The sequence below is a fragment of the Falco naumanni genome, chromosome 3 (assembly GCF_017639655.2).
Source record: "Falco naumanni isolate bFalNau1 chromosome 3, bFalNau1.pat, whole genome shotgun sequence".
NCBI lineage: Eukaryota > Metazoa > Chordata > Aves > Falconiformes > Falconidae > Falco > Falco naumanni.
In genome coordinates this window covers 49,100,958-49,123,484 of record NC_054056.1, presented here as the reverse complement: position 1 = coordinate 49,123,484, position 22,527 = coordinate 49,100,958, and the positions used below count along the sequence as shown (strand labels likewise).

The window sequence follows — 22,527 nt, the reverse complement described above, 5'->3', positions numbered from 1 at the left end:
TCTAGCTGACGCAATACAGATCTCCACGTAGGAGACATCTACATCTATACTAACCAGCCGAGGCTCCCTTTGTACTTCACAGAGAGAACTAAGCTTTCTCTAGGAAACAAGTCTTTTTATCTTAAAATAGTCACCTAAAATAGGTCAGATTAATTTCTCCACATAGAAGTGCCTACTTCTTGACAGTACAGGAAACCCCGCCACACTAGCTGAAGGGAGATATCCCCAGCTCATACCTCCAAACCCAGGTCAGATGAAGCCCTGTCTCAGCACAGCCCTTTTGCCCTGGACATGGCTGGAAGCACCCCTGGCTTCACAGCACCAGACCCCTCTCCTGAGTTGCCAGCCCTCAGTGGATTCACCAACTGACTCCTCTGCTCAGACTCCTTATGGCTCAGAAGCAGCAACAGGAAAACAAAAAATGCCAAGCACAAGTCATTTTTCTCACATCAGATGTCTGCCTATACACCATCCATATGTATAAGGCATATTATACCAAGCAACTTCAAAGGCCTGAAATAAATGGAGACACTGAGGAGATAGAGTAAAAAGATAGAATTACATCAATGAATAAAGAGTGAGTCCTTTGGGGCCAAAACATAAGAACTACATTTCTTTTTGCTATATGAGAATTAGCTCAAATAACATTTATAAAGGGTTAACATAAGGCAACTGTTGTGTAGCCTTTGTACATCTCTGAACCTCTGCTGCACTGAAAAGTCAAACAGAATAAAACTGAAACTGGGTATCTTTTGTGGCAGTTCACAAGAATAGCTTGTAAGGAATTTACCCAGGCTCATCTACTTATTCCTTTTCTAAAATACATGATTTAGAAAACAAAGAGCTATTGCCAGGAATCATAATAAAGACTTCCTGGAGGAAAAAAATATAGATAACAGAACACCTTTTCTTCTTGTTTTCAGTTAGACAGTTCTAATAATAGGGGTAGTGATATGGCAGTTTAAGAAAGCTAAAATTAGCATTTGACAAGTATTTTATGGTTCACAATGTTCATGCCTACGATACTGTATTGAGAAACTGTATTCTCTAAGAGGCAAAATAAAATACCTTGCTCATGTGAATGTTAGATGTCAAGAACTGACTTACCAAACACATGGCCTTGTAATAACTTCCTGGGACACCAATTTACACAAGTTTCCAAAATGTCAAGTCTTTACCAAATGTGAATGACATGACACTTTTGTTTCCTATGCCTGTCCTGGCAGGTGGTCTCATAGAGCATCTCAGAAAACATGAATGTCCAAGAAGGATTTACAGATCATACGTAATGATCTGCATATGCAGTTGCACACAAGAAAACCAACAGCTATTTTTTCTTGTTTATGAAATAATACTCTAATAGATGATGTTGTATGTTAATGCCATTGCAAAATGTCTATTTTTTTACTTGCTTTTTAACAGAAATTCCTATACATGTACAATCCAAAAAACCTCAGTTTACTGCATCTTGAGCTTGAAGCAGAATTTTTTTTCCTGTTTAGGTAGGATAAGAAAACAAGCACACCTTGAAATTTTCACTGTAGAAATAATTTGCTTATCAATGTCACTTTCAGTGACTGTTCCACTGCTGTTTTGTGGTTGGTTTTTTTTTATTTATCACATAAAGGGTATGCCTTAAATAAGCCAACACACAGCTATCATGTTACTGTGTCATTCCATTAGAAATGAGCCAGTTTATTCCCAAAGAAAAGACAACAACCAGCCTTTAAGTCAGACTGGGACATGTTGTATCATCCCTGTCAGAGATGATACACATTAGGATAGACTCAGCCAGGTGTCAACAAGCAATCTGAGTGCAAATCAACACTACTCAGAAAATCCCAGTGGTAGTTAGGTCTATTTGTATGCCTAAGCCAAGTCCCAGTTACAGCACATGAACATTTCCTGTTAACATTGTCACTAATCAAAGCACTGGCTTTACAGTCCTTGTATTGGCTACTTACTCATAGAAAACTAGGTAATAACAGAAGAATAACTTTGAAGGACAAAATTATTGTTCTTTATCCAGCAGTGTAACTATTTTTAGATTTGCCTAAGTCTGTAAGAATCCATCAACCTGGTCACCCTGAGGATGGCACGAAAGGCAAGCCTCTAGATGTCAGTCATACGGTGAAAGACAGAAATAAAGTGATACACAGACAGATCAATTATACCTGGCTGCCTACCCCCATGGGTAAAAACCTCAAGGGCATAATTTTCACCACTACACCAAAAAGCTGCTTCGTGGTTGGATTCACAAATCTGCAGAAGTAGTTCTTCTGCTTTCCCACACGCTTTGTCCAACACTTCAAGGATTAGGGCTCTCTACAAAACCCAAGTTCAGCGCTGCTTCAGCTGGAGGGGGGAAACACATCACACCCCTCTCCAGGATATGGCTGCTTGGGGTGGCTTAAAGCGAGTGGCATACCAGGCCTGTTAACACTGTCCTTCTGGTATAAATAAATAAACATTACAGACACAGATGTACTCTTTGAGGGATAAGCAGCCAACTACCAAACTGGAAGATCATTTTCACTCACTAGCTCTTCATTCTCAGTGAATGTTTAAGCATCTTTTTATGTGAAAGTGCTACATTATGACTGTTCAAGGGATTCCCACTTCCAAGGAATTGACAACACAGTAATTAGGAAACGCACATGAAATCATAGGAGACCTGAAAGAAATCAGTCAAAGAAAGCATTCAGTTCTCAGCTCAGTGCCAAAGCCACCAAGTTATAAAGTACACTGCTGAAGAAAGCTTTCCCAAAGGCTCCTGCTGAAACAGCTTCATTTAATACAAAGAACTCAGACAGTTGTTGCAAGAGTGCTTCCTATGCCTCATAGTTACCATTTGCATTCTGGAGTAGTGACAGCTTAATTAGTTGAAATAAAACAGTACCAAAGCAAAAGACTGAGAACCATCCCCAAAACACCCTCCGTGCAGTAGGGCAGTGCTCTCTCATGGGAGGCAGAGGATGTGGATTCAGAACCCAGGGGCACAGGACAGAGTACAGCCCTGCTCCCCTGTGCTCATGAGTGAAGCTACAACACTGTTGAAGCCCTGTGTAAGACCACATATTGGGTGAAGTCATCTCTTTCCATTTCTTACTTCAGCAAAAGCAACACAAACATTTTTGGATGTAACTCTTCCTAGTTAACTATGCCAAAAAGTCAGTTATATGTCCCACTCCTGAAAGATCTCACATCCAAAAAGCCAAGTATCTGTATTTTCTACTTAAAAGAAAATTAATTGAAAGGTTGTATAAGGTCACATACGACACATCTGGGCTCACAACATTAATAAACCGAGGCACACCAATATTGTCCCTGACAAACTATTAAATTCAAGGACCTCTGTAGCTTGTCTATAATCAGTATTTAAAACTCAAGAAAGTGTGCTTTACTCTCAGAACCAGGAAGAAAAATCAGAAATCTTACTGCCCCACATTTTGTTAATCCCTGACAAGCCACCATGACATGTCTTTTCCAGGGGTTGTTTCAAAAAGAGAATTATGGATTACTTCAGTATTTCAATTCAAATTGTAGAGGTCAGTGCAACAGAGCTGACATTCTGCAGTTCAAATCTATTGAACATTTATGTGAGGAAAAATATTTTGGAGTTGCTCCTAGAACTGGAAACTATGCAAACACAACTAACGAACAACCACCTACACACCCCCAGCCCAAATGAAACAGGATTAAAAGCACTGAATCTGAGAAAATACCAGTAGGTTTTAATTGCTGATCACTTAAACTCACATCTACACTTTTCAGTTATTTAAGCTGCACATCTTAACCTTTTTACATGAGAAATTAAGACATATGCATTTCTCAGGACTGCATATAATTACATTTCCAGTTGAAAATTATAAACAAATAAATAAAATAGTAAATTGTATTAAAAATAATTTACAAGCAAGAATGTTCTCAATGAATATATGCAGTTGATAGATTTGTGTTACATTATTAACCATGGAAGATCTCCTCAAGTAACTTTATCGCATATGGAATGATGTTTGTTATATGTAAAGCACTTCAAAAATTATACATAAGTGCTTATGAACCAAATGCACAATTAAAATTACATTAGAATTTCTCCCTTGGATAATTTTCTAGAGCGTCAAAAGAAGACATATAATACCTTCTTCCCATTACATAATGCAGTGCAACCGTTATTGGTGTAATAATGTCAAATTTTAATAACTTAATCATTACAGTATAGTCCATGTTTAAAGGTTTATAGATAAGCAAATATATTGAGATGCACTACTTTGCAACTTCAAAATATTAAGCAGTTTACTACTATATATGGAGCCTGTATGCACATATGCCTGTAAATGCATATGAGGAGTCTGAGAGCATCTGCTCCACAACACGCCTCCAATGCTGGAGACATAAGTTCAAACCAGTGAAAATCTCTTTAAGAACAGGTTTACAGTTCCAGATCACCCAGATATGTGAGTCCCTCCTCTTAATTTTGTCACTGTTATTTTGGCCAGCCTAAAAGACAGGCCTTAGAAATTAATTGTCTTGATTTAATTTCTGCACAGAAGATAAAGAGCTATCTGAGTCCTACAAGAAAAAGTAAAACCCACAGCTTTTCTCAAATTTGAAAGTATTATGACAAAAGATACTAATACTCTTTATATCTAGCTACTGAGAACCCCCACCTCTTGAATCAGCTCTTAATTTTTCCCCAAACCAGCAAGCAAGGCTTTATAAAAACAAACACCCTGCCGTGATGGCGCAGCACCGACCTCTCTCCTACTCACGCAGAAGTAGAAGGCGGCAATCTATAGAGCTGTCACCAGAGAAAGCAGGAAGAGCAAGACACAGAACAGAATGCAGAACAGAGCAACTCAGCAAGCCATGGATCTGGGGAACGCTTTCTGGGTACCTCAGAAACCCAGAAAGCCATAGGTGTTTCCCATCCCTCCTAATTCCCACGCTCTTTATTCCTACTTCTAGAACCAGCAGGGAATGATTCCACTGCAAGATCACTGTCACAGTCAGGCACCCACCTGAGAGCCCAAACTCTTCCAGAAAGCCATGTTCACAGTATTTTGGCAGAGCCACCAGGGAAGGATTCAGTCACAAGCTTCCAAAACTGTGCTCACAAAGGAGGCCCAAACGTTAACACAGCTCTACACCTACATCCATTTACCTGCGTGTCGTGGAATGATACTTGGAGTTCATAGTTCTTCAACATCCACGAATGCTTGTATAAATGTTTCAAGGCTAAATGGATGGCGGGCAACACGCCTGCCGTTAGGTTTGTCCGATCAATCAGGCAGCTGGTGGGTGAAAGCCCGAGAAGGGGGAGGCGGGTGCGATCCAGTTCCTCAGAGCACCTGATTATTAGTAACACAAACAGCGCCAGTATGTCTAGTTTCCAGCTCCAGAAAACCATCTTTGTTGGTGCGTATCTCTTTCTTCCTTCCTTTCCCCTGCAGCCCACGTCCCTGAAGAGCAGGCCTTAGATCCCCTGGTTGCCCGACATTTTGCAGCTTTCCTTTGCTTCAGTCAGCTGTGTCCCTCTAAGAAAGCAGCTAATTGTTATTAAAGGATAAAGACCTCTCTACGGCTGGCTTTCCAATTTGGACAGTAATCCAGCTCACAGCAGTGCTGTGAATCAATACTTCACAAGAATAATCTCTAGACAAATTGCTCTGCCAAGTCTAATTTTAAACATGTGTCATTTTAAACATTTCTATAGCAGAAATATTCATCCATAGGTGAAAAATTGATAAACAAACTAGTATGACTCCTTTGAAAATAGATATTCTAGGGACTGATTGAAGTGATTGCATACTGAACTCATATTTGCAGCAACCTGTACACTGTTGGGTCAGAAGACTGCTTTAGTCTGTTTTATCTTGAACAGATCACATTTTCAACTGGCTTCATACAGACCAAACAGGGAACATGCAGTCTTGAGCTTTGATATTTCATGCACTTCTAGTGCAAAAGCTGCATCAGCTCTAAGCTGTATATCCTCTGCCTGACTCCGCTTTTCTCAGAAGCCCTGAAAAGCAATGCTAGTTGTGAGCATATACAGAATCCAAGCCTGTTCCTCCCATGTACAAGCGTTTGACAGGCATTTCACATATTGTTGTAGCTAGCTAAGTAATTTCATCACACTATTTGCAGTTTTTCAAGTAATATGCCAGGCTACAGATTGGAACAGGTGCTGTGCATGCAGAAATGCAGAGAAAATAGTAATGCTGGAGATGCAGGAAAATCAAAACTGACCAGGGTGAGAAGGGAACATAAACAGGACCATCACACCAGAGAAGAGCCTGAACCTCTGTCCCCTGGCACTAGCAGTTTACTTCACCCCTCAGGCAAGCACCATCCTCCCTGCTCCCTTCACAGCAGCAATGTCACTCTTATGGTGTAAGCAGACACCTGGGTGATCCCTTCCCTCCCTTCAAGCAGCCGGCTCTCCCCATGCACAGAAAGCCCCCTACACCTACTGGAATGCTATCAAAGGCAAGGGAGGGAAACGCAAGAGCCAAGCCCAGGGACAGGGAGATGAGGAACATCTAGCCTGGGAGATGCCTGTTCAAGAAGAAAAAAGCTCCAACTTTCAGCACAGTGTCATTACACATGCAGCTGAATAGCAAATTGTTTTGCCATCTTGTGGAAATTCAAAAGATTTCAAAAGAAACACCCTGTACCAAGCTGGGATGGAAACCCAAAACCTCAAAGGTTTTCATGACTCAATAACCTGAAAGGAAAACAAATGGAAGGGCTCACAGGCAGAAGTTTAATTTGGTATAAATCAAATTTGAAATTACATGTTCAGAGCTTGGCAATTTATTTTGTGAATAGTTGACATTTCAAAACAAAGTATTAGTTTGCTGCAGAAAGTAAGGGTGTTTTTTTAATTTTAATTTTCAAAATACAGTTTCCAGGTCAATACATTATTCTGAAACTGACATGAACTAAAAAGCTTCTACAGAAAATCTCCAAATAAAGTCTAATTATAAACATTCTAATTTATAATTACAATCTGTATATTGCATAACATGAGGGCATGGGAGTAAATAGATAAATAAAAGTAAAAGAGCAAAATAATATTGAGTAAAGAAGTAATAAATGTCTGCCTTGGGCCCAGCAAACAGCCCCAAGCAGGAGATACGCTCAATTTATTACTAACCGTCCACAGTGCCTCATCTGCCAACTCACTTGTGCAACTGGGTGGGCAAGAAGAGAGCCCAATCAATTATTATTCCCCTCCATGCATTCTTGGACACAAATACAAGGGGAAATAGAAATACCTGATGCATAACCCTTGCTTTTCTTCATCACCATTGCCTATAGTCAGAAAGCAGCAAGGCTGTATGGAGCCCTTCATGGCGGGCAGGAGGTACTGTTTTTCTTCCTGTACAAGGCTATGACCAAATCAAACGCAGCAGGGTCAAAATTTGTTATGGAACTCCCTATACTGATAAATTTAGCACATCAGCTAGGCACAATGCTAGTAGGAAGCACATTCCGGTAGCACAGTCCAGCAGAGCAACAATTTAACACAATGACTTAATAGGTATTTTCTGATGCTTAGTCTTATGATTCTATAATGTGATTACTGAAAACATATTTTTAAACATATTTTAAACTCAGGATGAAATTCTTCCATGAGCAGAGGGCCAGTGTAGGCCAAGATGTTGCTTAAATCCCATTTAATACCTTTCTTAGAGGCTTAAACAGGATTTTGTTGATGAATAGTCCTTGAACCAGCCTTCTTTACCAGCATTATTTCAGCATTGACTACACTAAAGGAGAGGAGAGGGGGCAAGTGGGAGGTACTCACATTGCCAAACTTCAGCAGCTAAGGTGCTCTGCACTGCTCTTCTTCTTATGCCCAAATCTTTTCATCAACTAAGTGGGAACATGGGGCTCCACGAGTCATAGCTTTGGCTCACATTTAGGTAACAAAAAAATGTGGTTTGACTATCCAGTATCCTCTTTTGTGTTCAGAAACCAAATATGCCACCACACCTCATTCAACCCGCATTGCCCAACCCAATGGCTTTAAATTCATGAGAGACCAATGGTGTATCAGAGGCTATGAAATAATTTTCAGCATCATATGGATGGACATACATTTTAAGGACATATATTGCAGGGAGCACCACCTCATTCTGTAGATATATGACTGACTTCAACCTAGATCAATATTTTTTTCTCCTTATGCTACTTTTGGGTCTCCTCAGCATTGCTGCATTTAACCCATGCCTGGCAAAGGAACAAACACCATCACGTACTCCTGCAGCCTCGTGTTGCTTGCTTCCTTAAAATCTGCTATCTGACAGAAACATTCACCTATGTAACCAGATGACTGTTTCTTACATCGTATCTTTATGGCTAATTGATCCTGTAACACCTGTGTCAAAACATGCCCATATGTTTTCATTTTGATGAAAAAACCAGCCATGTTTGCCATGCATGTGACTGATCATACAGATACAATTTTCAGGTTTAAAATAACATCTCCTGAGGCTTAATGCCTACAAAAGCAGATTGGTATGCCCATCACACATTTGAAGACAGTGTCTTTCAACTCAGTTTACTCAACAGCCTCAGAATTTACTACCACAACATAAAACTTGTGAAATCTTGATCGGATAAATCAACTCACTGCATCTTATACGTATTTCTCAGACATGAAGCTAAATTCCCACAATTATTTGAAATAGTACTAATTTTGAAATTTGACTTCAGTGTCAGAAAATGAAGACCATTTCATTTTAAACCCTGCCTTCAGCACTATTTTGGGAGTCTTTACCAAAGATAAATAATTGTTCTTCAGCACAGTAAGGATCACTATAGCTTTTGCAAGAGCTAGCTGAAAGCCTTAGGACAGAACTGGTGACCAGATGACTCACTGTTGGCATCTCCTTTGTGAGATCTGCACAAACTGAGTAATTTTCAGAGAGGGAAACTGTAGGAGGAAATTGTGCTCCCTCATAGATGCACTGTCTCTGAGAACTTAAAAAAGCAAAATACCCACCAAACACCTGGCATAAACCTATTGCCTATAGCCAATACTTTCCAAAGGCAAAAGGAGAAATCTTTCCTGTGTTGTCCTCCTTACCACATTATCCTCTGCCTTTATAGCATTTTAAATTGAGTTCTCAATCCCATGATCAGTATTTCTGAACCATAAATCACTTAAAGAGTTATTAGTTCATGTAAAAGGTTGACTATAGACTGTATTAACTGTGTTAAAGGCTGACTATATATTTAAGCCGTATGTCACCTCAGACATCCCACACAAAACTTCCTCCGCCTTGAGTAACACCCATTAACATTTATAGGATGTTCTAACCCCAGCCTCAAACGTTAGTTTTTTTCAAAGTAGGTTATCATTCATTCTTCTTGTCCCACGTGTCTCTGCCCTTGCTGCTTAATCACTCAGTGTAATTAGAGTACAGAGCATTCACACATCCTAAGAAACCTTAGTAATATATTGGAAAACATTATGATTTATTTTGGATGGCAACTCCTGTTCTTATATCAAGACCAAGCCTCTCCCTATGCCAAGAGCAGCTTCAATATCGAGGCACTATTATCTCCTCTAATATATCCCAGCTTTTTAAGTAGCTGGCTATTCAGCTAAAATTATTTATCTCCCAGAGCACCACCCAAATGACCAGGCTACTAATACTTCCAACTGCCCTGCCAAGCAAGACTGACCAGATTGACTTCTAGCTAGTGAGATTCATCTGGAGAAGGCCAATGAAAATTCATTTTTGCCACAAATTCTAGTGTCTCACTCTTCATATGTAGCCTGAAAATCTCATCTCTGCTTCTTTTCCCTCTTCCTCAGCATTGCAGCACAAAGATCAAATTCATTTCCTCCATTCTGAACAGAAGGCTTGAAGAAAAGAGATAAAATTACTAGTATATACAGCATTGGTGAGATTATTTCTGAAGCAACAGATCAAATTCTAGTGGCAGCACTTTGAGAATGAAGATGACAAGCTGTAAAAGATTCAGAAGAAAGCAGAAAGCCACAGGAATGCATTTCCCCTCCACCTCCGGGGCCGGGGGCGGGGAGGGGGGGGGGGGGTGCAGGGAAGCTTGGTCTATCTACTTTAACGTTCACAGGCCACTTAATCTGTAACATGCTCTACAATGGATGAAAAATGATTTCTAATAATACCAAACTTTTTAACTCCTTGGTCAATGAAAACACATTCTAACTTCCAGCAAATTATCCCCTTTAAAAGAAATAACCTTTAATAGATCAGTTAAAAAGAGCTGTTTGCTGCTCTAACTCCACCAAGGGCTTCTGCTGACATTGAGATAACACCTCCTGGTACCCACGACTGACATAATTGTGGCAACTGTATAGACCTGCCTTGAGTAACAAGGCCCTAGGGACATATGTCACTCCTTTTGTTTATATCATACAAGCTGTCATTTTTGCCAAGATCAAACATACCATTTCCATATATATGTTAATTACAAAAAAACCCTTATTTTTTAAATAGCTGTTGTTTTAAAAAATACCTGCACCTTGCATATTTCTCAGCAACAAGATCTTTGAGATGCAATAATCCAATTCTAAAGGATATTTAATTCTGATAATGCTGAAACCAATCCTGAAAGGATCTGTATCCCAAAGGCTGAACAAAATCAGCATTTTATTCCACCAGGCAATTTGAAACTTTAAAGCAAGCAACTATGAATGCCTTTGTTCTTAATTAAAAGTGGCAATTCTAGGTCTCCTCCTCATAGAAGCACGTTGCATTTTCATAGGTGGGCTGGCTTGCTAAAGTGCTGAGCATTCAGCAATTCCCACTGATGTTGACAGAAAATGCAAATCACTTGGTGCTTTTGCAAAGCAAATCTTTGGTTCAGGGACCTAACTTGAAACATTATTTTTTTTAAAAAAAAAAAAAAAAGCAGCTGATACCATTAGCATTCTTCACAGCAGGAAATTAGGAGCAGAGGGGAGCTTGGCTAAATTTAAAGATCTGGAATGCAAAGCTTTTTGTATCACTTTCTGCATAGTAGTATCTATTGCTATTTAACTTATTTTACTACATTGCATAATGTCTTCCTGCCACTAGCACATCCCTCCAGATTAGATTATCACCAACAACATGGAATTGGTCCCGCTTATAATTTTTAGAATGGGAAAAAATGGAAGGGAAAAAAGAGGAAGTTGGCTCTCTATCTCAGTCAGCCTCCTGTAAATTATTAATACTTGGAGCTCTCCGAATTCACAGGTGAGAAGGGAAAGCAAAACCCAAAGTGCTTTTACAGAACCTTGAAATTATATAAAAGACCCCAAAGAAATGCAGAGTTCATTATTTTTATATTCTATGTGCACACTAAAATATCTCTGTATGATGCTATCAAGAAACACAAGGGTGTGTAGTCTGATAATCAAAATGCTTGAAAAATGTTATATTAGATTTTGTTAATCTGTCAAAAACTATCACTTTATACAGACTAAAATTTGTAGAGAAAGATGTGTTCCTTTCTAGAAAAACATTAAATTCCCTGTGAAACCAGGGGCAGTAAACAGTGGAAAGGAAGTTAATTAGCATCCCAAAAGGGGCCTCTTAATACTTCTCCCTGGAGATTTTGGATGTAAAATGGTTACTTAGACACCTATTGTGTGTATGAGTCTTCACATAATTCTGTAGTTCAGTGAAGCTGCAGCAGAAGCAGAGGCCTACCGTAGGTAAATGGTAAATTAAAATACATAACTACTTTAAGGAAATTAAAAGATTGAGCAAATACATTCTTTTAAATATATATGGTAGTAATTCTTTAATTTTTTAAAAAACATATATTCTGGAAATAACTTAATCCGGCAGGCAGGATGAGTTCCTCTAATGGGGACTGTGGTAAAATGGTCACACTATGGTAGAAAATGTAAGGGGTGTAGAGAAGAAAATGAGGTTCAGCCAAGAACTTAAAAAACATTCTGCAGAACCAGCTACTCTGTGAAGGAGCACATGAATCCAGCAGACCCAGCTTGCCAAGAAGCAAACTAACAAGGTTGCCATGTATGGTCTGTGACCATCTGAAGAAGGGAAGAAGACTTCCGATTCCAGCAGGATCCAGTCCATCAGAGCCCTTCATACAAGGCTGGTTCCCCTGAATAGGCATAAAAAAACCAAAAAAGCCTCAGTCATCCTGCACAGCCGTCTTGCCGGGCTCCACAGAGAGGAAGGGACTGCAGGGAGAGCAGTGTGTGCAAAACCTGGGAGCTGAGCGCTCACAGCATCAGTGGTTACAGGGTCAGCAGAGTTTAAGCTGGGAATAGCAATGGACTTTTAAAGGGATTTCAAGCAAATCACTGAGAAAAGTTTTCCAGGGAGGAGGGTTTTGGGGGATCCTGAACACAAGATCAGAGGGCTTTCTAAAGTACATATCCTAGTTCACAGTGCAGCAAGTGAAGTCCCCAGGTGAAAAATATGGCCTATATTGTAAGAGCTGGATAATCCTAATGGTCCTCTGATCTTATAACTCATTAATTATTTAAAAGAAATACCATGGCCCTAGTAGGAAACCTACATTTTCTAATCCTATCCCTCAAACTCATGATGTTCACTTTAAAGCAATTAGTCCATTACCTGGGCCTTCATCTCTCAGGAGCCTCAGAAACAACAATTTGGACAGCCCTTCTGAATTAGCCCTTATATTCCTCGTTCTTTGTGACTATTATTTTCAGAGAGAAGGTGGATATTTGCCTTTAATTTGTTAGCTTTCATTTTCACATTTGAGAATACTTATTTGGAAAATACTATGGATAAAATAGAACTAAAGGCCGTTGATAATGAAAAACTAATGGCACAGAAATTGGACATCAATCACTGACTTGGCAATGAGATTACATGGTTGTTCCATCACAAGGAAAAAAAGAACACCTAAAAAACAAAATATGTTTGCCAGTCAGTATGTCCTGTTTCCACTCAGCAGGCAGTATCAAGCAGCCCCCAAATCCAGCAGATCTTACCCACAGCAAAATCCTCTGCAAATAGAGAAATCCCTGTCTAGCAAAGAAAACAGCCCTCAAAGTGTCAGTGGCATGGCAAGGGGAGACACAACATGACTGAAAATATATTCCAGCTATTCTTAAGGGTACTACCTTCCTTAAGTCAGAGCAACGCTGTGGCTGAACCAGTTTGCTTCAGGAGTCAAGCTACCGGTCCATCAATGCTGGAGCCAGGGACCACGAAAGTCTGCAAATCTCATTTCTAGCTCAGACAGACCCACAAATACGGGAACAGTGCATCTGGCTCCTGAAAAGCTTCAGGCTCTGTCACTGATTTAGTTTCAGGATTCCTAGTACAAAAATAAATGAGAAAAAAAAATGTCATGTATGTGCATTGTACCCTCTCAGCTTGGGATCCCACAGTCTGAAATAGAGCTCCTGGGATATATGGGGCTGCTGGGTATCAATGTACATCTCTAAAGGACCTGTGCTGACTGGCCTCAATGTATGTCTCTGCTAGCCCTAGCTGCTCCAAAGGTTATTTAAGCCAAAACGGATTGCAAAGGGTTTTCCTCTGCTAACTTCCATCAGCTGACTCCCTGAGCCAGACCTCCATATGCAATGGTTCAGCTCTTCCTAAGGTAAAATATTTCCTTTCCTGTGATAGCAATGGCCTCCACTTGAGTTTCGTGAAAGAGTTGTTTAGCTCACAGCTTCTGCAGTTTGCTCAAATGCATTGCTCTTCCACCATATGCCATGAAAACATCCATAAAGCAATGAAACTGAAAAGCAGAAAACAAAGCTTGAGACACACGTGCGTCATCATGCTCGGATCATTAATGTGAGATGGTGTTTTGTAGCCCTGATATGCGATGCTATTTATGTTGCCATCCCAAATATTTATGTGTACTTAATTAAAACAATATAAATATTACATTGACAACTTTCTGTGTGAATTACATCATTAAATCTCTCTTATCTAGCTCCCTCCTCACCCTTTTCCTATCGCAAATATTTTCTTCACAGCTATCACCAGGATATTACACCCCATCTTTTCTACAAACTTGAGTAATTCGCTCTGGTTGATAACCATATCAGAGGATAGGGCCTTCCCCCTCTTTCTTCAAATGTAAATGGAAACTCCTTCCTGGGTTTATTCAAAAAATATTTTTCCCTGCTGACAGAGCATGTTTGGCATTTGAATCAAAAGATTCCATAACAGTGTGTTATGCATAACATTGCAGTATGCATAGGATAAGTTATACGTGAAATTGCAAGACATATGCCAGAAAATGATACATTGGCTTTAATCTCTTTGCAGAGGTATTTAGAGGATATACATTCTGCAGGTCTGGGATCCGCATCCAGAGGAGTGGGTGCAGTGAATACATGATTTCTCTCCTCTCCCCACCCACATCTTAGCATCAGCGGAGAAGCCAGCATAGAATTAACATATACACTTAACTTTCAGATTATTCCCTCCAAGTTTACAAAACTCTAAAGAAAAAAGAGCTTATGCCGCAAATGGAGCCATATTATGTATTATGCGAAAGTCAAAGGGGACAGTGACTATTTAAAGAAAATGTCCCTCCCAAGCATAACGTTGCCAGCAGAGTAGACAGTAATCGTCATCCATGCACGTAGTGTATTGCATTTTAATGCTACACCCTTTGAATACATCAGACAGTACAAGTACTTGGTAACATTTAAAGGTAAGAAATTACCCAACTACTTCAACATATGCCTGACAAACTCATCTGACGATACAAGAACAAATGTCTGCCAGCTCAGTCTGCTGTAACCTGGACCCTCTCTCAGACCCTGACATCTCCTCTGTATTTAGCTGACTGTTACTCTTCAGACGACCACACCACCACCGTATCTGTCCCTTTTTGAGCACTACGTTAAAAATTAAAGTAAGGTTCCAGATAATTTACTACTCAAAGTACTCACAAGCCTGTCAGGCCTCACTCCCAGAGTCCTGACCTGGCTTTGGGACACCATACTTCCCCGCGCAAATCCAGCTGTTGTCAGAGTGACTTGAACCTGTGCCCCCTAAGGCAAAGGCCCTAACCAACACATTGTGCACACTTCTTTTAGGGGGGCATGGGAGGGGTGCCCTTGCTCAATTCTGTTAGGGCAGAGTTTGTCAGATGGAACCTGGGAGTCCTTTGTTCCTCTCAGAGGACCATCAGGTTCTACTGAACACTGAGCTTCACGCTCCTGGACAGACACCTTATTTTGCACCACTGGCACAAAGCCGCTCTCCTGTTTCCAGAATATGTTCCCCATCCTTAGTATAAGCAAATATGACTTACTTCCACTTGCACGAAGAAGATATGAGTCAACGTTGTTGACACCATTCATGACTAGTCTTTTTGAAAAAGGCATCTTTATTTGGAGGCTTAGAGTCTTTTTAAACTTACAATAGCTGGTAGGTGTGACCCAGACTGGTGCACAGCCTGTACAACTTTCTTAAACTTTGAGGGAGGAGGTTTTTACTGAAAATACACACAATTTTTTAGTAAAATAGAAAATAATAAGAAGGGCTACTGGTACCTAGGCTGTAACTTCTTCTCAGATAAATTAGCAAAGGTACTTGCTACTTAATTACAGAGTAGGAGAAGGCAAATAGATATTAACTGTCAATAAGGTCACATTTTCCTTCAGATATTGTGGAGTCCTGTGCATTTTCCAGAGCTCATCCTTCTATGCCAACCTGCTATTTAAAGGTATTAGAGAGTATTATCACATAAAGATGAGATTATATCAGGATTACCACAATTTATTTGTAGTAGTTAAGAGAACATGAAATAATCTCATCCCAATGGTATGAATATTCTTCTCTCTTTGTGATAATATACCCCACTTTTACTTCTGGAAAATATTTTTTTCAGCTTGTCAAGACTCACTTTGATCTTCAGAAAAAAATGACAGAATTCTAACTTGCACACACAGCTTTCTTGACTATACGTGTTTAGATTCAAAACAAATTCGGCTTGTCGGTGCAGCACTTCCCGCACTGCTCCTACAAGAAATCAGAAAATATATTCCATATTTGAGAGAAGATGTCCAGATGCAGAAGGGCAGATATCCAACTTCCATTAAAGCACTTGTCTTCTGACACTGTGCCTCTTCCTCTAGTTTCTGTATGGTCAGGTTTTGCCTGATGCAAATTAAATGCTGTTGAAATTGATAATATTGTCTACTAGCATGATTAATTCCTGTACTTTAGGGTTATGCTGCTTTTTTTCTTGTAACGGATGTGTGTCAGGGTGCTTAAGCACATATCATCTTTCCTGATTTACATGAAGTTGTGAACTACATCATGTGTGTGTGTAAAGCTTTCTCTTTAATTATTTCACAAAACATTTTTCTGCATTTTCAACGAACTAAAGTTACAGTCACAAGGATGGGAAAAAGAAGAAATATTATATCATGGTTATTGATCCAAAGCCATAAACTATCAAGCACCCTTAACTTCTAGGAGCTGGTCCAAGGGCCATTGGAATCAGTGCATTACTGCCATTAATTTCAGTGGGTTTGGGATGAGACTCTTTACAGATGATCACTTTATAAATCCTCTAGTTTCTGAAATAATGTAATTACAAAATTTTGCCTAAGAGTCTCATCTAGAGTTTGCTCCCGCTTTCACTGAAATGAACAGCACAAAGTCACTAACTTAAGACCTGAGTTGTGCAAATGCCTACAGCTGGCTGAGCTTTGTTTTACTGACTGAGCCTACACTAGAATGCCCAAATAGATAAAGATATGCCTATGGGGTGGCAAAACAGAGTTCACCAAACTGGATCAGGATCACACTCCAAATACATTTAAGCATCAAAAATACTCAAGAAAGAAGCCTCTGCATTTTTATGCACTTGCTATAACCTATGGTCATATTTTGTAATGAAGATGTAATTCACACAATCACAACTGCTTAAGACGTAGACTAAGGATTGTACTTAAGTGCTTAATTCAGTTTAATGCATTGAAAAACACTAGAGCTGCTGCTCATGGGCTCAAGGGTTAGCAAGATCAAGTGCCAACAAACAACAAACTTGGAAGGTATGATGCAGTTCTTCAGATGGTTGGTCAGAAATTAAGTCATCATAATGCTTCGTTATACAAACCAGAAATATCAAGCAAACTAAAATATTCTGTACAACTACCTGAATGCATAATAAAAAAAAAATCCGAGGTTTTTATTGTCATTATTATTTTTGAGAGCTTTTGGTTAAAGCATTATGCAAAATTGCAATAGAAACATCAGATTGCAACAACGGGAGATTTTGGAAAATCATGAGAGAGAGTATATGAGTTTCTGAATCACTGCCATATATTTCCTAAGCATTATAAATATACTACAATTATTTCTCAAGCTATTAAAAAATCCCATGCGTTCAATGCTCTACATTCTCTTTTTCAAGAGCTGACAATGTCACAAGCACCACCTAGGAAGCCCTGAGAGGCACAACTACTCCCTGGTCTGCGATTACACAATGATAAGGATCCAGGCCCTTCAGGCATGTCTATTTATTGGTGGCCTCAAAAAATAGGCTGAGGACCAAGTGGGCATGGTGAGCCACCTACCCTTCTGCTTACCGTAAGTGCACTGAAGGAGTAAGGAAATGTCTGAACCAAGTGAAAAAGTTTGCACTGCCATCATGTATTCGATGGCTATTCCAGCCATCTATTAGTCTGTGCCGTCCTGGCGCAGTCAATCTAGCGTTCTTCATGAACACTAAGTTATTTACTTGTCACTACTAAGCATGCAATAATGATCCAACCATACTCCGAATACATACATTTGCCTGACTTAGCATTCCATAACCATCCATTTATTAATTGCTTAAAAGCATTCAAAGCTACACAGTAAGCTGGCAACATGACCGATTCTTTATGTCCCTAGAGTACAAAACAGTAAAAATGCATTTTTTAAGAAACTGATACTCTTTCCAGAGTAAAGAAGGGTTTGTTCCGTTCCCCCCCTCCCTCCCCCGGCCCTGAATATTTTAATGCTAAGTACCTAGGTCAGTACCTGAAATCTGTATGAAGACCTTTGAAATATTTTGACTGCAATGAAGTGCAGCGCCTTATTGATTATGATATTACTGTATGAAGAAGGAAGATCTTGCCCAGGCTTCCCTCCTTCCTATGCATGTGTTATTTTTGTAACAATTCCATCCAAGGGGAGGATTTAAACAGCATAATGTAATGAAAGCAGGATTAGGAGAACTGTGATTTTTTTTTTCTAACACGTACCTCACTTTATGAAACAGGTAATGCCATTCAGAAAATCCCCCATAATTCTTTTCATTACGATTGCAGAGTTCCCTGAGATTCATCTTTTTTAAGGAAACAAACAGCTACTCTAGGGTCATCTCGCTAGTATCCCCTTTCAATATCTCAGCGTTGTTCACACAACAGGACGGCAGCATGCTCTGTCCTAAATGACGTCTTCAGCAATATTGCCCTCTGTGGATTTCTGCTCAGAGGTATCTGAAAATACGCTATGACAAATTTCTGTCAATAAAGAGCAGCCGCCCTAGAAGGAGAGCCTTTTGTAGGAATCTGGGGGGCAGATACACTATCAGGAGGCAGTACAGCCCGTCATTGCTGCTCTCAGCTTGCCCTCCTCGGACGCTGGGAATCGAAGGGCAGAAGGCAGGGGCTTCCTTAAATGACAGCGGGGAAGATTTTCAGCCGCCGTTTACTTTACCGGGGGTTGTCTTGGAAATGAGCGCCCGGCACCAGCATTACACAAGGAACGACTGCCATCTTCAGGCAACCCTCGGTATTGAGCCAGCGCGTCCCCGCCGCAAACGCCCGCTTACTGAAGTTGTGGCCGAAACCCAATGCAGTTGCGGGTGGCTGGTGGTGGGGACCAAGTTGAAGCCCCCGCCTCGCTCCCTGCCTCGCTCCCTGCCGTGCACAGGAAAGACGCCTGCCCGCACAGCACGGCGCGGGGCTCCTCTCCCAGCGCAGCCCGCCCGCCGGCGCCGGTCCGGAGCGGGGCACCCCGCGGGCGCCCCCGCCGCCCCCCCCGCCGCCCCGCCGGGCGCCCCGCGGGAAGGGGCTGCGGGTGTGACTGCGGGGAGCAGCGCCTCCGCGGCCCGTCGCGCCCCCCCGGGCGGGCGCCCAGCCGCTCCCGCCGCGCCAGCCAGAGGAGGGGAGGGAGACCCGGCGAAACCCTGCGAGAGCCTCCCTGCCGCCTCCTCCTCCTCCAGCTGCGGCCGCGGCCGCTGCCCTTCGCGTCCCGGCGCTGCCTGGGATAAACCGGGCTGGCAGCGTGTGCCCGCTGGCGGGGAGGGGGAGTCCAGCGGCCGGCGTGCATCTGTTGCTGAGCGGGTAGCGCCTGGGAGAGGGATGCGGCCGCAGTTCTGCCGGGCGAGGGAGCGCCAGCGAGAGCAGCCCGCCTCCCGCCGCTGTACGTGCGTGCCAAGGGCAGCGGACCCCCGGCACCCCCCGGCACCCGGGCACCCGCCCGGGCCCACCCCCGCGCTGCAGGCGGCCCCGGCCGCGCCGGGCAGAGGCGCCCTCGGGAGCAGCAGGGCGAGCCCCGGCGGCCGGGGCAGCCGCTCCGGATACGCAGGGCCAGCAGGATACGGCCCGCCAGCTCCGCGTCCTCTCCCTCCCGCCGCCGGTCCCTCCGCACCTGCCGGCCGCTTGCGGGGCCGGGCGGGTCGGGCGGGCTCCGAGGCGCCGCGTACGGCCCCGCCGGCAGCCGCAGCTCCGGCCCGGGCGTCCGCGCTGCCCTTGCGCCCCGGCACCCGCAGCGCCCCGGGACTGGGCGGCGGCGCCTCCCCCTGCGCCCGGCGGCGCGGGGCCCGCGGCGGTCCCTACCTCCGTGTCGTACAGCCGCAGGTCCAGGAAATAGGGGTTGAGGAGGGACTCGTTGCGGATCTGATCCATGGCCAGCTGCACGGCGGGCAGCACCCCCCGGCCGATCTTGCTCTTCTGGTCCTCCTCGGACTGGCTGAGCGGCATCAAGCCCATGATGGAGATCGGCGTGGTGGCGTTGGGGGGCAGCCCGGCCGCCCCCCGGGAGCTGCCCCGCGGCCAGCCCCAGCCCGGCGGCACCCAGCCCAGGCACAGGAGCAGCAGTAGCATGGCAGGGTTGGAGGTGGCAGCGGCCGGTCTCCGCGGAGAGGGATGCATGCTGCTGGATGGGGGGGGTGGGGGGGGGGGGTGGAGGAGGAGGAGGAGAAGGAGGAGGAGGACTGAGGGTGGGGGGACGGACAGAGCGGCGGAAGGGAGCCGAGCCCCTCTCAGTCCGGGCGCATCCCCCGGCGGCAGAAGCCAAGGCGGGAGGAAAGGAGCCGCCGCTCTCTGCTTCCCCGGGAGCCTCGGGGTCTCCTCGCTGTCGTCGTCCCCCCCCCTCCCCTCCCCTGGCAATAATCCTTCTGGCAATGGCGCCTACTCCTTCCCAGGTCTGTCAGCTGCAACCACCAGGAGCAATAAATAAATAAATACCCACCACCACCACGCACACAGAGTCGCGGTCCCCACCACCCTCCTCCTCTCTCCCCGGCGGCAGAGCAAGGCAGGGGGACCTGCCTCTGCCTCCCCGGCTGCTCTCCCCCCTCTCCGCTCAGGGAGGGACAGCACCTCTGAGGGGCGGAGGGGTGGCCCGAGCAGCCCTCATGGAACACCTCCCTCCTTCCCCCCTCCTCCTCCTCCTCCAAAAGGAGGAGAGGAAAAAAAAAAAAAAAGAAAGAAAAAAGGATGCTCCAGCAGAAAATGCCGAAGAGCAAAAGAAGCCACCACCACCCCCCAAGGGCTGGGGAGGCGGAGGAGGGGAGTGGTGCCGAGCCGGGGCGGGGGTGCTAGTGCCGCATTCCCCGGGATCCGGGGCAGCGCAGCGGGCGCGGGCGCCCCGCGGGTCGGGCAGAGCCGCCGCGGGCGGGAGGTGCCGCCCACGCCCGCCCTTCGGGCCGGGGAGAGCCGCCGAGCGGGATGCGCAGCGCGGGGCCGGGGGCAGAGCAAAGTGTGCGGCGGGGCCGGGCCGGGCCGGGCCGGGCCGGGCCGCGCTCCCCTCACGGCACCGGCATCCAGCGCCCGCGGGCCGGGCACCCTCCGCGGGCGGGGCTCGCAACGCGAGCGCGAGGGCCGCGTGGGCGCGGGGAGGTGGCTCGCGCGGCCGCTGCCCACCCGCAGGCACGGGGAGGCCGGCGGGTGCCGCGCGCCCCGACCCGCGCTCTCCCCGCGCGGAGGCGCACCCGCCCCACGCGCGCCTCGTCGCGCGCGCGCACACGCACACGCGCGCACACTGGCGCGCGCGCTCCCCTGTGCAGGCACGCGGGCGGGCCCCGCGCACACGCCCCGTCGCGGCCCACCCGCGCCCCCGCGCGCTGACACGCCGCCACCCCGGCCGGGCACCGCCAGCCCCGCGCGCACAGGCACACGCACACGCGCTCGCACACGCACTCACACGCACACGCGCGGCCCGCGCCGTGGCCGCGCTGCGGCACGCAGGGGCCGGGCGCTCTGCGGGAGCAGCACTCGGGGCGGTCGCGGCGGCTCTCCCCGCAGAACTCGGCGGGGCTGCCGGGGGCGCTGAGCCCTCCCCACGCCTGTTCGCCCCCGCGGGCACCGCCGCGCCTCAGGGGGTGCCGGGCGCACCCCACACACCTGCCGAGGCTCCCGCCTGGCTCCCAGCGTGCCCCCGCCCCGGCAAGCACGTGCACACTGCCCACCCGCGGCCGTGGCTTGCGAAGTCCCCGGGCAGCCACCGCTCACCTGCAGCCTGCTGGGCAGCCCCAGGAGGCGAGGAAGAGGGTCGCTGTGCCTTGCGAGGCAGGTGGGTCCCACTCAGGAGGCGCTACTGGCAAGTGCAAAACTTTCCTTAACCCTGCCTTAGGCACCTCGCTTCTTACACACGCTCGTAATTCTCCTGAAGTTGCTCACAGCAAACCTTTGCAAGATCAGCGTAATACATCTAATCCGTACCACACACGCGACGGTGGCATCTGTGCGATAACTTGGAAAGAATCACTGTGGACTAACGAATTCTAAGAGCATCGTGACCTTGGGCTAAATGGCCTCCACCCATGATCTCCTAACACTCACTGCTTTACGGCCTTTCCCTTGGAATGACATCCAGCAGTGCTGACTTGAAGACATCAGTAATGAAAAGTCCACGGCATCTCTTGATAAATCCGTTTGATCGCTAATTAGTTTGCTGAGAGGTGTAGCTCATACTCGGTAACCATTTGTCTTATTCCAGCCTCCAGCCGCAGGTTTTCATGCCTGTATCAGCTTAAGGGGACATTGTACCAGTGATCTCCCACACGCACGGGCTAAGATCAATCACTGGGGTTTTGCTTTCGTAAAATAACCAGAGCGACTTTTCCTCACCTCAGAAATCATTCCTGGAGGCATTGCCAGGGCACCTCTCCTTTTTCCACTCTGTGCGTGAACTGGCCTTTCTGATTCTGCCACCCGTCAGTCCTGGGCCACCAGCAGCGACCTCGGCACCTCCCTCGGCACCAGCCGCTTCCAAGGGCCGAGCAGGTCAGGAGAGCTAATCCCAACCAGCCAGTCTGTTGTCCTTGTGGGGC

General features: G+C 45.1%; 1 protein-coding gene and 1 long non-coding RNA gene across 2 annotated transcripts in view; both read right to left on the bottom strand.

Annotated features, from left to right (window-relative positions):
• LOC121085503 overlaps window positions 1–5,510 on the bottom strand; it is a 30,324-nt gene extending 24,814 nt beyond the window's left edge. The window contains exon 1 of the long non-coding RNA XR_005827087.1: window positions 5,165–5,510. This is a non-coding gene — a long non-coding RNA (uncharacterized LOC121085503). The remainder of the gene's footprint in view (window positions 1–5,164) is intronic.
• Window positions 1–20,609, bottom strand: part of GABBR2 (gamma-aminobutyric acid type B receptor subunit 2) — a 490,629-nt gene extending 470,020 nt beyond the window's left edge. Inside the window, exon 1 of the mRNA XM_040588223.1 lies at window positions 19,811–20,609. Within this exon, the coding sequence (XP_040444157.1) occupies window positions 19,811–20,125 (315 nt within the window). The 5' untranslated portion in view covers window positions 20,126–20,609. The remainder of the gene's footprint in view (window positions 1–19,810) is intronic.
• Window positions 20,610–22,527: the final 1,918 nt, after the last annotated feature.